Genomic DNA, 17,633 nt, shown 5'->3' with positions numbered 1-17,633 from the left:
AGCGTACAACGGCATTGTTTTTGTATTCATTCCGTTTCGTAAATTTCAGGAAATGTACAGCTAAGTTGCGCAGCAATGGGGTCCATGACGATGACCTCCGTTTTGTTTGATTGGCCGTTTTACTACCCTCTGGAAACAATTCAGGTATGTAAATAAACATTCACAAAATATTTTCGTGAAAATAACTAATTTCACGACCTGTATAGTCTGGTGCGGCTAATATATGGAAAATAGTTTTTTTCTTCTAAAATTTCGAGTGTTAGCATGCTAACTTGCATTAACTTGGAATACATTAACTAATATGCTAATATGTTAGTATTAATAGCGTACAACGGCATTTTTATGTATTGATTCCGTTTCGTAAATTTCCGGAAACGTACAGCTAAGTTGCGCAGCGAGTGGGTCCATGACGATTACCTCCGTTTTGTTTGATCGGCCGTTTTACTGCCCTTTGGAAACAATTCAGGTATGTAAATAAACATCCACAAAATATTCCCATAAAAATAACTCATTTCACGACCTGTATAGTCTGGTGCGGCTAATATATGGAAAATAGTTTTTTTCTTCTAAAATGTCGAGAGTGTTAGCATGCTAACCTGCATTAACTTAGAATGCCATAACTAATATGTTAATATGTTAGTATTATTAGCGTACAACAGCATTCTTTTTGTATTCATTCCGTTTCGTAAATTTCGTGAAATGCACAGCTAAGTTGCGCAGCTAGTGGGTTCATGACGATGACCTCCGTTTTGTTTGATCGGCCGTTTTACTGCCCTTTGGAAACAATTGAGGTATGTAAATAAACATTCACAAAATATTTTCGGGAAAATAACTAATTTCATGACCTGTATAGTTCGGTGCAGCTACTATGTGGAAAATAGTTTTTTTCTTCTAAAATTTCGGGTGTTAGCATGCTAACTTGCATTAACTTGGAATACATTAACTAATATGCTAATATGTTGGTATTATTAGCGTACAACAGCATTTTTATGTATTGATTCCGTTTCGTAAATTTCCCGAAATGTACAGCTAAGTTGCTCAGCTAGTGGGTCCATGACGATGACCTCCGCTTTGTTTAATCTGCCGTTTTACTGCTCTTTGCAAACAATTCAGGTATGTAAATAAACAGCCACAAAATATTCCCGTAAAAATAACTCATTTCACGACCTGTATAGTCTGGTGCGGCTAATATATGGAAAATTGTTTTTTTCTTCTAAAATTTCGAGTGTTAGCATGCTGACCTGCATTAACTTAGAATGTCATAACTAATATGTTAATATGTTAGTATTATTAGCGTACAACAGCATTCTTTTCGTATTCATTCCGTTTCGTAAATTTCCTGAAATGTACAGCTAAGTTGCGCAGCTAGTGGGTTCATGACGATGACCTCTGTTTTGTTTGATCGGCTGTTTTACTGCCCTTTGGAAACAATTGTGGTATGTAAATAAACATTCACAAAATATTTTCGTGAAAATAACTAATTTCACGACCTGTATAGTCCGGTGTAGCTACTATATGGAAAATAGTTTTTTTCTTCTAAAATTTCGAGTGTTAGCATGCTAACTTGCATTAACTTGGAATACATTAACTAATATGCTAATATGTTAGTATCATTAGCGTACAACGGCATTTTTATGTATTGATTCCGTTTCGTAAATTTCCAGAAATGTACAGCTAAGTTGCTCAGCTAGTGGGTCCATGACGATGACCTCAGTTTTGTTTGATCGGCCGTTTTACTGCCCTTTGGAAACAATTGAGGTAAGTAAATAAACATCCACAAAATATTTTCATGTTAAATAACTCATTTCACGACCTGTATTGTCCGGTGCGGCTAATATATGGAAGAAAAAAAAAATCTTCTAAAATTTCGAGTGTTAGCATGCTAACTTGCATTAACTTGGAATACATTAACTAGTATGCTAATATGTTAGTTTTATTAGCGTACAACGGCATTTTTAAGTATTGATTCCGTTTCGTAAATTTCCGGAAATGTACAGCTAAGTTGCTCAGCTAGTGGGTCCATGACAATGACCTCCGTTTTGTTTGATTGGCCGTTTTACTGCCCTCTGGAAACAATTCAGGTATGTAAATAAATATTCACAAAATATTTCCGTGTAAATAACTAATTTCACGACCTGTATAGTCCGGTGCGGCTAATATGTGGAAAATTGTTTTTTTCTTCTAAAATTTAAGTGTTAGCATGCTCACCTGCATTAACTTAGAATGCCATAACTAATATGTTAATATGTTAGTATTATTAGCGTACAACAGCATTCTTTTTGTATTCATTCCGTTTCGTAAATTTCCGGAAATGTACAGCTAAGTTGCGCAGCTAGTGGGTCCATGACGATGACCTCGGTTTTGTTTGATCGGCCGTTTTACTGCCCTTTGGAAACAATTCAGGTATGTAAATAAACATTCACAAAATATTTTTGTGAAAATAACTAATTTCACGACTTGTATAGTCCGGTGCGGCTACCATATGGAAAATATTTTTTTTCTTCTAAAATTTTGAGTGTTAGTATGCTAACTTGCATTAACTTGGGATACATTAACTAATATGCTAATATGTTAGTATTATTAGCGTACAACGGCATTTTTATGTATTGATTCCGTTTCGTAAATTTCCCGAAATGTACAGCTAAGTTGCTCAGCTAGTGGGTCCATGACGATGACCTCCGTTTTGTTTGATTGGCCGTTTTACTGCCCTTTGGAAACAATTGAAATAAGTAAATAAACATCCACAAAATATTTTCATGTTAAATAACTCATTTCACGACCTGTATAGTCCGGTGCGGCTAATATATGGAAAAAAAAAATTTCTTCAAAAAATTTCGAGTGTTAGCATGCTAACTTGCATTAACTTGGAATACATTAACTAGTATGCTAATATGTTAATTTTATTAGCGTACAACGGCATTCTTTTTGTATTCATTCCGTTTCGTAAATTTCCGGAAATGGACAGCTAAGTTGCTCAGCTAGTGGGTCCATGACGATGACCTCCGTTTTGTTTGATTATCTGTTTTACTGCCCTTTGGAAACAATTCAGGTATGTAAATAAACATCCACAAAATATTTCCTTGCACAATAACTCATTTTCTGTGGCTTATAGTCTGGTGTGGATAATACATTTAAATATTTTTTTTTTTCTTATAAAATTTTCGAGTGTGTTACAACTTAGATTTATATTGCGCTTTTCTAAACACTCAAAGCGCTCACAGAGAGGTGGGACTCAACATTCATTCACACCTGGTGGTGGTAAGCTACATCAGTGGCCACAGCTGCCCTGGGGTCATCGTCATGGAGCCACTAGCTGCTCAACTTAGCTGTATATTTTGGTATTTCTTATAAAATTTCGAGAGTGTTAGCATGCTAACCTGCATTAACTTAGAATGCATTAAGTAAGATGCTAACACGTGTTTGTGTTAGTATTATTAGAGTACAACTGCATTATTTTTTATTGATTCCGTTTCGCAAATTTCCCAAAATGTACAGCTGGCTTTTTGCAGCTGGTGGGTCCATGTCGATGACCTCCGTTTTGTTTGATCGGCCGTTTTACTGCCCTTTGGAAACAATTCCGGTATGTAAATATACATTCAGAAAATATTTTCGTGTAAATAACTAATTTCACAACCTGTATAGTCTGGTGCGGCTAATATATGGAAAATTGTTTCTTTCTTCTAAAATTTCCAGAGTGTTAGCAAGCTATCCTGCATTAACTTAGAATACATTAACTAATATGCTAATATGTTAGTATTATTAGCGTACAACGGCATTTTTATGTATTGATTCCGTTTCGTAAGTTTCCCGAAATGGACAGCTAAGTTGCGCAGCTAGTGGGTCCATGACGATGACCTCCGTTTTGTTTGATCGGCCGTTTTACTGCCCTTTGGAAAAAATCATGCTAAGCTGTGAGTTATGTTTGTTTTTCCTCTTGTGTGGCTGTTAAGGACGCCAACATGTTCCATAAAACATCTTAATGCGGCTCCAGTTTGAGGCTGGAACAGACTAACTCCCCTCTGCTAAACACGAGTGCAAGTTTGGCCCAATTAAATGGCGGACGTTAAGTTTTTTTTTGGGACTTGGGAATAGTTTCCTACCAGAACTCGATCTCCTCTCCTCAGCTCGGGCTTGTTTTTCTTGGCGGATTCTGGATCGGAGAGGTTGGACACGGACTCGCTGGACACGACCACTCGGTTCAGTGCCCCGCTCGTCTTGCCGCACTGAGCTGGGAATCAAACACCGACTTCAGCGCGGTTATTTCCAGAGAAGGAACGTTCCGTGTTTACCTGCCGCCGCCGCTGCCGGCTCACTTCCCGGATTGGGGACTCCGGGCCGGGCCCCGTTGGTCTCCTTCTCCGGCAGGGGACCCCTGGCCAGCTTGGAGGGCCGGGTGAAGATCCCCCTGCCGTCCTGGCACTGGAAGTAGTGAACCCCGGCCACCGAGCCGTCGTTCTTGCCGATGGGCTCATCCAGCACGATGCCCGCCCACTGGCCCGGGGCGAACTGCGTGGCGCCCAGGAACTGGACCTGGCCGGGCTTGTTGCCGTTGACCCAGACCCTCTCGCCCACCTGGAAGTCGGCATCATGGGCGGAAGAGGAGACGCTGCCTGGGGACTTCTCGGCGGGCTTGGGCGTTCCTGCAACCGCGGTTTGAGTCACAAGCACCAGCTGCCGATGTTAGCTCCACGCTTCCTTACCTGAGGTTGGCGTGGTCCTGATGGCCACCAGCGGGGGGCGCACTATCTTACTGGGGGGCTTCAGCCCGCTGACCTTGCCTGCTGCACTCATGGCTTTATGGGGGGGGAGGCCGAAGGAGGTCTGGCCTTCCCCACCACCCCGGGAAGTCCCAATGTGATGGAGGGGACCTGCAACGTCCAACGGTGACAAGTGATAAACAACCTCAGGGTCAAAGATCCTCTATTCGACAGGACTTCTGCACTGGTTATGGAAACATGTTGCAAAAAATGCGATGCAAAGATCTTCTATGACACGAGAGCGCTCTGCTGTTTTTAAGAACCTACTGATAAAAACACTAATCAAAGATCCTCCAAGTGACAAAATACTGTTTTTAAGAATTTACAACCAAAAAGACTAATCAAAGATGGTCTATTTGACAAAAGAATTGCACTCTTTCAAAAAAACCTATTGCTAAAAATGCGATGCAAAGATCTTCTATAAGACAAGAGCGCCCTGCTGTTTTTAAGAACCTACTCCGAAAAAACTAATCAAAGATCCTCAAGTGACAATCTACTGTTTTTAAGAATTTACAACTAAAAAGACTAATCAAAGATGGTCTATTTGACAGAAGAATTGCACCGTTTAACAAATATCTTCTGTGACAAAAGCACTCCGCTTTTTTTAGGAAAAAATTGATAGAAACACTAATCAGAAATCTTCCAAGTGACAATCTACTGTTTTTAAGAATTTACAACCAAAGAGACTAATCAAAGATGGTCTATTTGACAAAAGAATTGCACTCTTTCAAAAAAACCTATTGCTAAAAATGCGATGCAAAGATCTTCTATGAGACAAGAGCGCCCTGCTGTTTTAAGAACCTATCCTCCAAGCGACAATCTACTGTTTTTAAGAATTTACTAACAAAAAGACTAATCAAAGATGGTCTATTTGACAGAAGAATAACACTGTTTAACAAAGATCTTCTGTGACAAAAGCACTCCGCTGTTTTTAGGGAAAAATTGACAGAAACACTAATCAAAAATCTTCCAAGTGACAATCTACTGTTTTTAAGAATTTCCTACCAAAAAGAATAATCAAAGATGGTCTATTTGACAAAAGATTTGCACTATTTCAAAAAACCTATTGCTAAAAATGCGATGCAAAGATCTTCTATGAGACAAGAGCGCCCTGCTGTTTTAAAAACCTATCCTCCAAGTCAATCTACTCTTTTTAAGAATTTACTACCAAAAAGACTAATCAAAGATGGTCTATTTGACAGAAGAATTGCACAGTTTAACAAAGATCTTCTGTGACAAAAGCACTCCGCTTTTTTTAGGAAAAAATTGACAGAAACACTAATCAAAAATCTTCCAAGTGACAATCTACTGTTTTTAAGAATTTACAACCCAAGAGACTAATCAAAGATGGTCTATTTGACAAAAGAATTGCACTCTTTCAAAAAAACCTATTGCTAAAAATGCGATGCAAAGATCTTCTATGAGACAAGAGCGCCCTGCTGTTTTAAAAACCTATCCTCCAAGTCAATCTACTCTTTTTAAGAATTTACTACCAAAAAGACTAATCAAAGATGGTCTATTTGACAGAAGAATTGCACAGTTTAACAAAGATGTTCTGTGACAAAAGCACTCCGCTTTTTTTAGGAAAAAATTGACAGAAACACTAATCAAAAATCTTCCAAGTGACAATCTACTGTTTTTAAGAATTTACAACCCAAGAGACTAATCAAAGATGGTCTATTTGACAAAAGAATTGCACTCTTTCAAAAAAACCTATTGCTAAAAATGCGATGCAAAGATCTTCTATGAGACAAGAGCGCCCTGCTGTTTTAAGAACCTATCCTCCAAGCGACAATCTACTGTTTTTAAGAATTTACTAACAAAAAGACTAATCAAAGATGGTCTATTTGACAGAAGAATAACACTGTTTAACAAAGATCTTCTGTGACAAAAGCACTCCGCTGTTTTTAGGGAAAAATTGACAGAAACACTAATCAAAAATCTTCCAAGTGACAATCTACTGTTTTTAAGAATTTCCTACCAAAAAGAATAATCAAAGATGGTCTATTTGACAAAAGATTTGCACTATTTCAAAAAACCTATTGCTAAAAATGCGATGCAAAGATCTTCTATGAGACAAGAGCGCCCTGCTGTTTTAAAAACCTATCCTCCAAGTCAATCTACTCTTTTTAAGAATTTACTACCAAAAAGACTAATCAAAGATGGTCTATTTGACAGAAGAATTGCACAGTTTAACAAAGATCTTCTGTGACAAAAGCACTCCGCTTTTTTTAGGAAAAAATTGAGAGAAACACTAATCAAAAATCTTCCAAGTGACAATCTACTGTTTTTAAGAATTTACAACCCAAGAGACTAATCAAAGATGGTCTATTTGACAAAAGAATTGCACTCTTTCAAAAAAACCTATTGCTAAAAATGCGATGCAAAGATCATCTATGAGACAAGAGCGCCCGGCTGTTTTTAAGAACCTGCTCCGAAAAAACTAATCAAAGATCCTCCAAGTGACAATCTACTGTTTTTAAGAATTTACTACGAAAAAGACTAATCAAAGATGGTCTATTTGACAGAAGAATTGCACTGTTTAACAAAGATCTTCTGTTACAAAAGCACTCCGCTGTTTTTAGGAAAAAATTGACAGAAACACTAATCAAAAATCTTCCAAGTGACAATCTACTGTTTTTAAGAATTTACAACCAAAAAGACTAATCAAAGATGGTCTATTTGACAAAAGAATTGCACTCTTTCAAAAAAACCTATTGCTAAAAATGCGATGCAAAGATCTTCTATGAGACAAGAGCGCCCTGCTGTTTTAAGAACCTACTACGAAAAAACAAATCAAAGAGGCTCCAAGTGACAATCTACTGTTTTTAAGAATTTACTACGAAAAAGACTAATCAAAGATGGTCTATTTGACAGAAGAATTGCACCGTTTAACAAAGATCTTCTGTGACAAAAGCACTCCGCTTTTTTTAGGAAAAAAATGACAGAAACACTAATCAAAAATCTTCCAAGTGACAATCTACTGTTTTTAAGAATTTACAACCCAAGAGACTAATCAAAGATGGTCTATTTGACAAAAGAATTGCACTCTTTCAAAAAAACCTATTGCTAAAAATGCGACGCAAAGATCTTCTATGAGACAAGAGCGCCCTGCTGTTTTTAAGAACTTACTCCGAAAAAACTAATCAAAGATCCTCCAAGTGACAATCTACTCTTTTTAAGAATTTACTACAAAAAGTCTAATCAAAGATGGTCTATTCGACAAAAGATTTGCACTATTTCAAAAAACCTATTGCTAAAAATGCGATGCAAAGATCTTCTATGAGACAAGAGCGCTCTGCAGATTTAAGAATATATGGCCACAAACACTAATCAAAGATCCTCCAAGTGACAACTTACTGTTTTTAAGAATTTACTACCAAAAAAACTAATGAAAGATGGTCTATTTGACAAAAGAATTGCACTCTTTCAAAAAACCTATTGCTAAAAATGCGATTCAAAGATCTTCTATGAGACAAGAGCGCCCTGCTGTTTTAAGAACCTATCCTCCAAGCGACAATCTACTGTTTTTAAGAATTTACTAACAAAAAGACTAATCAAAGATGGTCTATTTGACAGAAGGATAACACTGTTTAACAAAGATCTTCTGTGACAAAAGCACTCTGCTGTTTTTAGGAAAAAATTGACAGAAACACTAATCAAAAATCTTCCAAGTGACAATCTACTGTTTTTAAGAATTTCCTACCAAAAACAATAATCAAAGATGGTCTATTTGACAAAAGATTTGCACTATTTCAAAAAACCTATTGCTAAAAATGCGATGCAAAGATCTTCTATGAGACAAGAGCGCTCAGCTGATTTAAGAATATATGGCCAAAAACACTAATCAAAGATCCTCCAAGTGACAATCTACTGTTTTTAAGAATTTACAACCCAAGAGACTAATCAAAGATGGTCTATTTGACAAAAGAATTGCACTCTTTCAAAAAAATCTATTGCTAAAAATGCGATGCAAAGATCTTCTATGAGACAAGAGTTTTGATTGATTGATTGATACTTTTATTAGTAGATTGCACAGTACAGTACATATTCCGTACAATTGACCACTAAATGGTAACACCCGAATAAGTTTTTCAACTTGTTTAAGTCGGGGTCCACGTTAGTCAATTCATGGTGCGCCCTGCTGTTTTTAAGAACCTGCTCCGAAAAAACTAATCAAAGATCCTCCAAGTGACAATCTACTGTTTTTAAGAATTTACTACTAAAAAGACTAATCAAAGATGGTCTATTTGACAGAAGAATTGCACAATTTTACAAAGATCTTCTGTGACAAAAGCACTCCGCTGTTTTTAGGGAAAAATTGACAGAAACACTAATCAAAAATCTTCCAAGTGACAATCTACTGTTTTTAAGAATTTCCTACCAAAAAGAATAATCAAAGATGGTCTATTTGACAAAAGATTTGCACTCTTTCAAAAAAACCTATTGCTAAAAATGCGATGCAAAGATCTTCTATGAGACAAGAGCGCCCTGCTGTTTTTAATAACTTACTCCGAAAAAATTAATCAAAGATCCTCCAAGTGACAATCTACTCTTTTTAAGAATTTACTACAAAAAGTCTAATCAAAGATGGTCTATTCGACAAAAGATTTGCACTATTTCAAAAAACCTATTGCTAAAAATGCGATGCAACGATCTTCTATGAGACAAGAGCGCTCTGCTGATTTAAGAATATATGGCCAAAAACACTAATCAAAGATCCTCCAAGTGACAACTTACTGTTTTTAAGAATTTACTACCAAAAAAACTAATGAAAGATGGTCTATTTGACAAAAGAATTGCACTCTTTCAAAAAACCTATTGCTAAAAATGCGATGCAAAGATCTTCTATGAGACAAGAGCGCCCTACTGTTTTAAGAACCTATCCTCCAAGCGACAATCTACTGTTTTTAAGAATTTACTAACAAAAAGACTAATCAAAGATGGTCTATTTGACAGAAGAATAACACTGTTTAACAATGATCTTCTGTGACAAAAGCACTCCGCTGTTTTTAGGGAAAAATTGACAGAAACACTAATCAAAAATCTTCCAAGTGACAATCTACTGTTTTTAAGAATTTCCTACCAAAAAGAATAATCAAAGATGGTCTATTTGACAAAAGATTTGCACTATTTCAAAAAACCTATTGCTAAAAATGCGATGCAAAGATCTTCTATGAGACAAGAGCGCCCTGCTGTTTTAAGAACCTATCCTCCAAGTCAATCTACTCTTTTTAAGAATTTACTACCAAAAAGACTAATCAAAGATGGTCTATTTGACAGAAGAATTGCACAGTTTAACAAAGATGTGACAAAAGCACTCCGCTTTTTTTAGGAAAAAATTGACAGAAACACTAATCAAAAATCTTCCAAGTGACAATCTACTGTTTTTAAGAATTTACAACCCAAGAGACTAATCAAAGATGGTCTATTTGACAAAAGAATTGCACTCTTTCAAAAAAACCTATTGCTAAAAATGCGATGCAAAGATTTTCTATGAGACAAGAGCGCCCTGCTGTTTTTAAGAACCTGCTCCGAAAAAACTAATCAGAGATCCTCCAAGTGACAATCTACTGTTTTTAAGAATTTACTACGAAAAAGACTAATCAAAGATGGTCTATTTGACAGAAGAATTGCACTGTTTAACAAAGATCTTCTGTTACAAAAGCACTACGCTGTTTTTAGGAAAAAATTGACAGAAACACTAATCAAAAATCTTCCAAGTGACAATCTACTGTTTTTAAGAATTTACAACCAAAGAGACTAATCAAAGATGGTCTATTTGACAAAAGAATTGCACTCTTTCAAAAAAACCTATTGCTAAAAATGCGATGCAAAGATCTTCTATGAGACAAGAGCGCCCTGCTGTTTTTAAGAACCTACTCCGAAAAAAGTAATCAAAGATCCTCCAAGTGACAATCTACTCTTTTTAAGAATTTAATACAAAAAGTCTAATCAAAGATGGTCTATTCGACAAAAGATTTGCACTATTTAAAAAAAACTATTGCTAAAAATGCGATGCAAAGATCTTCTATGAGACAAGAGCGCTCTGCTGATTTAAGAATATATGGCCAAAAACACTATTCAAAGCTCCTCTGAGTGACAACTTACTGTTTTTAAGACTTTACTACCAAAAAAACTAATGAAAGATGGTCTATTTGACAAAAGAATTGCACTCTTTCAAAAAACCTATTGCTAAAAATGCGATGTAAAGATCTTCTATGAGACAAGAGCGCCCTGCTGTTTTAAAAAACTATCTTCCAAGTCAATCTACTGTTTTTAAGAATTTACTACGAAAAAGACTAATCAAAGATGGTCTATTTGACAGAAGAATTGCACAGTTTAACAAAGATCTTCTGTGACAAAAGCACTCTGCTGTTTTTAGGAAAATATTGACAGAAACACTAATCAAAAATCATCCAGGTGACAATCAACTGTTTTTAAGAATTTACAACCAAAGAGACTAATCAAAGATGGTCTATTTGACAAAAGAATTGCACTCTTTCAAAAAAACCTATTGCTAAAAATGCGATGCAAAGATCTTCTATGAGACAAGAGCGCCATGCTGTTTTTAAGAACCTACTCCGAAAAAACTAATCAAAGATCCTCCAAGTGACAATCTACTGTTTTTAAGAATTTACTACAAAAAGTCTAATCAAAGATGGTCTATTCGACAAAAGATTTGCACTATTTCAAAAAAACTATTGCTAAAAATGCGATGCAAAGATCTTCTATGAGACAAGAGCGCTCTGCAGATTTAAGAATATATGGCCAAAAACACTAATCAAAGATCCTCCAAGTGACAACTTACTGTTTTTAAAAATGTACTACCAAAAAAACTAATGAAAGATGGTCTATTTGACAAAAGAATTGCACTCTTTCAAAAAAACCTATTGCTAAAAATGCGATGCAAAGATCTTCTATGAGACAAGAGCGCCCTGCTGTTTTAAGAACCTATCCTCCAAGCGACAATCTACTGTTTTTAAGAATTTACTACCAAAAAGACTAATCAAAGATGGTCTATTTGACAGAAGGATAACACTGTTTAACAAAGATATTCTGTGACAAAAGCACTCTGCTGTTTTTAGGAAAAAATTGACAGAAACACTAATCAAAAATCTTCCAAGTGACAATCAACTGTTTTTAAGAATTTCCTACCAAAAACAATAATCAAAGATGGTCTATTTGACAATAGATTTGCACTATTTCAAAAAACCTATTGCTAAAAATGAGATTCAAAGATCTTCTATGAGACAAGAGCGCTCAGCTGATTTAAGAATATATGGCCAAAAACACTAATCAAAGATCCTCCAAGTGACAACTTACTGTTTTCAAGAATTTAGTACCAAAATGACTAATCAAAGATGGTTTATTTGACAAAAGAATTGCACTCTTTCAAAAAAACCTATTGCTAAAAATGCGATGCAAAGATCTTCTATTTGACAAGAGCGCCCTGCTGTTTTTAAGAACCTACAACGAAAAAACTAATCAAAGATCCTCCAAGTGACAATCTACTGTTTTTAAGAATTTACTACTAAAAAGACTAATCAAAGAAGGTCTATTTGACAGAAGAATTGCACTGTTTAACAAAGATCTTCTGTGACAAAAGCACTCTGCTGTTTTTAGGAAAAAATTGACAGAAACACTAATCAAAAATCTTCCAAGTGACAATCTACTGTTTTTAAGAATTTCCTACCAAAAACAATAATCAAAGATGGTCTATTTGACAAAAGATTTGTACTATTTCAAAAAACCTATTGCTAAAAATGCGATGCAAAGATCTTCTATGAGACAAGAGCGCTCAGCTGATTTAAGAATATATGGCCAAAAACACTAATCAAAGATCCTCCAAGTGACAATCTACTGTTTTTAAGAATTTACAACCCAAGAGACTAATCAAAGATGGTCTATTTGAAAAAAGAATTGCACTCTTTCAAAAAACATATTGCTAAAAATGCGATGCAAAGATCTTCTATGAGACAAGAGCGCCCTGCTGTTTTTAAGAACCTACAACAAAAAAACTAATCAAAGATCTTCCAAGTGACAATGTACTGTTTTTAAGAATTTACTACCAAAAAGTCTAATCAAAGATGGTCTACTTGATAGAAGAATTGCACTGTTTAACAAAGATCTTCTGTGACAAAAGCACTCTGCTGTTTTTAAGAAAATATTGACAAAAATACTAATCAAAGATCCTCCAAGTGACAATTTACTGTTTTTAAGAATTTACTACCAAAAAGACTAATCGAAGATGGTCTATTTGACAGAAAAATTGCACTGTTTCAAAAAAACCTTTTGCTAAAAATGTGATGCAAAGATCTTCTATGAGACAAAAGCGCTCGGCTGTTTTTAAGAACCTACTGACAAAACCCTAATAAAAATCCCTCAAGTGATAATCTACTGTTTTTGAGAATTGACTACCAAAAAGACTAATCCAAGATCCTCTATTTGACAGGACTTCTGCACTGGTTACGGAAACATATTGCAAAAAATACGATGCACAGATCTTCTATGAGACAAGAGCGCTCTGCTGATTTAAGAATATATGGCCAAAAACACTAATCAAAGATCCTCCGAGTGACAACTTACTGTTTTTAAGAATTTATAACCAAAAAGACTAATCAAAGATGGTCTATTTGACAAAAGAATTGCACTGTTTCAAAAAACCTACTGCTAAAAATGCGATGCAAAGATCTTCTACGAGACAAGAGGGCTTGGCTGTTTTTAAGAACCGACTGACAAAAACCCTAATCAAAGAGGCTCCAAGTGACAATTTACTGTTTTTAAGAATTTTATACCAAAATGAATAATCAAAGATGGTCTATTTGACAAGAGAATTGCACTGTTTAAAAAAACCTATTGCTAAAAGTTTGATGCAAAGATCTTCTATGAGACAAGAGCACTCTGCTGTTTTTAAGAACCGACTGACAAAAACACTAATCAAAGATCCACCATTTCACAATCTACTGTTTTTAAGAATTTGCTACCCAAAAGACTAATCAAAGATGGTCTACTTGATAGTCTATATGACGATCTGTAAGAACCTACAGTCAAAAATACTCGTCAGAGATCCTCTATATGGCAGAAAGTTGAAGCTTTTATTAAGAACCTACTGCAATAATATACTAGTTAAAGATCCTCCATGTGACAATCTGCTCTTTTTAAGAGTCTACTGCCAAAAAAGATATATTTATATGACAGGAGTGCTCTTTTTTTTTGGAAATTACCATCGAAAACATGAGCCAAAGATCCTTTGAATGACAGAAGCCCGAGGTTGTTTTGAAGGACCTACTGCCAAAACACTAGTCAAAGATCTTCTATATGGCAGAAGGTTCTCAACGTAACAATCTGCTGTTTTTAAGGACCTACTGCCAAAAAATGCCAGTCAAAGATCCTCTCTTCGACAGGTGGTCTATGCTGTTTTTAGGAACATAATGCCAAAAACACCAGTCAAAGATCATTTATGTGACAATCTGCTTTTTTAAAATAAACCATCCATCCATCCATCCATTTTATACCCGTTGTCCCTTTCGGGGTCGGGGGGGGGGGTGCTGGAGCCTATAAACTACAGCCAAAAATGCCAGTCAAAGATCCCCTACGTGACAGGACGTCTATGTTGTTTTTAAGACCCTACTGCAATAAATCATGAGCCAAAGATCCTTTATACAACAGAAGCCTGAGGCTGTTTTGAAAAACCTACTGCCAAAACACTAGCCAAGGATCCTCTATATGGCAGAAGGTTCTCAATATTACAATCTGCTGTTTTTAAGGGCCTATTGCCAAAAAATTTCAGTCCAAGATCCTCTCTGCGACAGGTGGTCTATGCTGTTTTTAAGAACGTCCATGTGACAATCTGTTGTTTTAAGAACCTACTGCCATAAAAACCAGTCAAAGATCCCCTCTGTGACAGGTCTATGTTGTTTTTAAGAACCCACCACAATAAAACACCTGTTAAAGAGCCTCTATGTTACAATCTGCTCTTTTTACACACCTACTGCACAAAACATGAGTCAAAGATCCTCTATACGACGACCTGCTGTTTTAAGAGCCTACTGCCAAAAAGGCCAGTCAAAGATCCCCTCTGTGACAGGAGGTCTAAGTTGTTTTTAAGAACCAACTGCAATAAAACACTAGTTAAAGAGCCTCTATGTGACAATCTGCTCTTTTTACGCACCTACTGCTCAAAAACATGAGTCAAAGATCCTCTATACGACGATCTGCTGTTTTAAGAGCCTACTGCCAACAATGCTAGTCAAAGACCCTCTATATTGTAGAAGGTTGACACTTCTGTTAAGAACCTACTGCAACAAAACACTGGTTAAGGATCTTCCATGTGACAATCTGCTGTTTTAAGAACCTACTGCCAAAAATGCCAGACAAAGATCCCCTATGTGACAGGTCTATGTTGTTTTTAAGAACCTACTGCAATAAAACACGAGTTAAAAGTCCTCCATGTGACAATCTGCTCTTTTTGCGAGCCTACTGCAAAAAAAAACACTAGTCAAAGATCCTCTATACGACGATCTGCTGTTTTAAGAACCTACTGCCAAAAACGCTAGTCAAAGATCCTCTATATGGCAGAAGGTTGATGCTTTTGTTAAGAACCTACTGCAATAAAACACTAGTTAAAGATCCTCCATGTGACAATCTGCTGTTGTTAAGAACCTACTGCCAAAAATGCCAGTCAAAGATCCCCTAGGTGACAGGTCTATGTTGTTTTTAAGAACCTACTGCAACAAAACACTAGTTAAAGATCGCTCATGTGACAATCTGCTCTTTTTACGAGCCTACTGCAAAAAACACGAGTCAAAGATCCTCTATACGACGATCTACTGTTTTAAGAACCTACTGCCAAAAGCGCTAGTAAAAGATCCTCTATATGGCAGAAGGTTGATGCTTTTATTAAAAACCTACTGCAATAAAACACTAGTTAAAGATCCTCCATGTGACAATGTGCTCTTTTTAAGAACCTACTGCCAAAAAATGCCAGTCAAAGATCCTCTCTGCGACAGGTGGTCTATGCTGTTTTTAAGAACATAATGCCGAAAACACCAGTCAAAGATCATCCATGTGACAATCTACTGTTTTAGGAACCTACTGCCAAAAATGCCAGTCAAAGATCCCCTTTGTGACAGGTATATGTTCTTTTTAAGAACCTACTGCAACAAAACACTAGTTAAAGGTCATTCATGTGACAATCTGCTCTTTTTACGAGCCTACTGCAAAAAACACGAGTCAAAGATCCTCTATTCTAATATCTGCTGTTTTAAGAACCTACTGCCAAAAACGCTAGTTAAAGATCCTCTATATGGCAGAAGGTTGATGCTTTTATTAAAACCTACTGCAATAAAACACTAGTTAAAGATCTTCCATGTGACAATGTGCTCTTTTGAAGAACCAAATGCCAAAAAATGCCAGTCAAAGATCCCCTTTGTGACAGGTGTATGTTCTTTTTAAGAACCTACTGCAACAAAACACTAGTTAAAGGTCATTCATGTGACAATCTGCTCTTTTTACGAGCCTACTGCAAAAAACACGAGTCAAAGATCCTCTATTCTAATATCTGCTGTTTTAAGAACCTACTGCCAAAAACGCTAGTTAAAGATCCTCTATATGGCAGAAGGTTGATGCTTTTATTAAAACCTACTGCAATAAAACACTAGTTAAAGATCTTCCATGTGACAATGTGCTCTTTTGAAGAACCAAATGCCAAAAAATGCCAGTCAAAGATCCCCTTTGTGACAGGTGTATGTTCTTTTTAAGAACCTACTGCAACAAAACACTAGTTAAAGGTCATTCATGTGACAATCTGCTCTTTTTACGAGCCTACTGCAAAAAACACGAGTCAAAGATCCTCTATTCTAATATCTGCTGTTTTAAGAACCTACTGCCAAAAACGCTAGTTAAAGATCCTCTATATGGCAGAAGGTTGATGCTTTTATTAAAAACCTACTGCAATAAAACACTAGTTAAAGATCTTCCATGTGACAATGTGCTCTTTTGAAGAACCAAATGCCAAAAAATGCCAGTCAAAGATCGTCTATGGCGACAGGTGGTCTATGCTGTTTTTAAGAACATAATGCCAAAAACACCAGTCAAAGATCATCCATGTGACAATCAGCTGTTTTAGGAACCTACTGCCAAAAATGCCAGTCAAAGATCCCCTATGTGACAGGAGATCTATGTTGTTTTTAAGAACCCACTGCGATAAAACACCAGTTAAAGAGCCTCCATGAGACAATCTGCTTTGTTAACGAGCCTACAGCAAAAAACACTAGTCAAAGATCCTCTATACGACGATCTTTTGTCTTAAGGACCTACACCCAAAAATACTAGTCAAAGATCCTCTACATGGCAGAAGGTTGATGCTCTTTTTAAGAATCTACTACCAAAAAATATATATTTATATGACAGGAGCGCTCTTGTTTTTAGTAAATTACTATCGAAAACATGAGTCAAAGATCCTTTATATAACAGGAGCCCGAGGCTGTTTGGAAGAACCTACTGCCAAAACACTCATCAAAGATCCTCTATATGCCGGGAAAAACAGCTGTTTTGAAGAACTACCACTGAAAATCCTTGTCAAAGATCCTCTCTGTGACAGAACCGTGATGCTGATTCTTAAGCGCCTACATCCAAAGATCGTCTATGGCGACACAGCTTCTTAAATGAACTGTTATTGCGGTGCTCGATTTGGACCGCGGCCCTCCCGTTTGATCAGTGAGCAACGTAACCCCGCCCAGTCGGCGTACCCGCACCGCGACAACGAGCACTCCTCTAGTTGACTACTTAAAGACTTTAAAAAGACGTCAATCACAAACATGTCGGAGATAAAAGGCTTTGTTTTCTCCGTAATACTTCTCCCAGTCCAACTTC

The 17,633-nt window shown here is 36.4% G+C and overlaps 1 protein-coding gene across 3 annotated transcripts in view; it reads right to left on the bottom strand.

The window, feature by feature from the left end:
* clip1b (CAP-GLY domain containing linker protein 1b) overlaps positions 1-17,633 on the bottom strand; it is a 66,376-nt gene that overhangs the window by 48,376 nt on the left and 367 nt on the right. For all 3 annotated transcript variants that reach the window (XM_061907852.1, XM_061907853.1, XM_061907854.1), the window contains exons 2-4: positions 4,701-4,868; positions 4,290-4,640; positions 4,101-4,228 (exon numbers count right to left, since the gene is read on the bottom strand). In XM_061907852.1, the coding sequence (XP_061763836.1) occupies positions 4,101-4,228; positions 4,290-4,640; positions 4,701-4,791 (570 nt within the window). In that variant the 5' untranslated portion in view covers positions 4,792-4,868. The remainder of the gene's footprint in view (positions 1-4,100; positions 4,229-4,289; positions 4,641-4,700; positions 4,869-17,633) is intronic.

Source organism: Nerophis ophidion, linkage group LG08, assembly GCF_033978795.1.
Source record: "Nerophis ophidion isolate RoL-2023_Sa linkage group LG08, RoL_Noph_v1.0, whole genome shotgun sequence".
In the NCBI taxonomy this organism is placed as follows: domain Eukaryota; kingdom Metazoa; phylum Chordata; class Actinopteri; order Syngnathiformes; family Syngnathidae; genus Nerophis; species Nerophis ophidion.
Note: the sequence above shows the minus strand (reverse complement) of the source record. Positions and strands in the feature narration are given on the sequence as shown.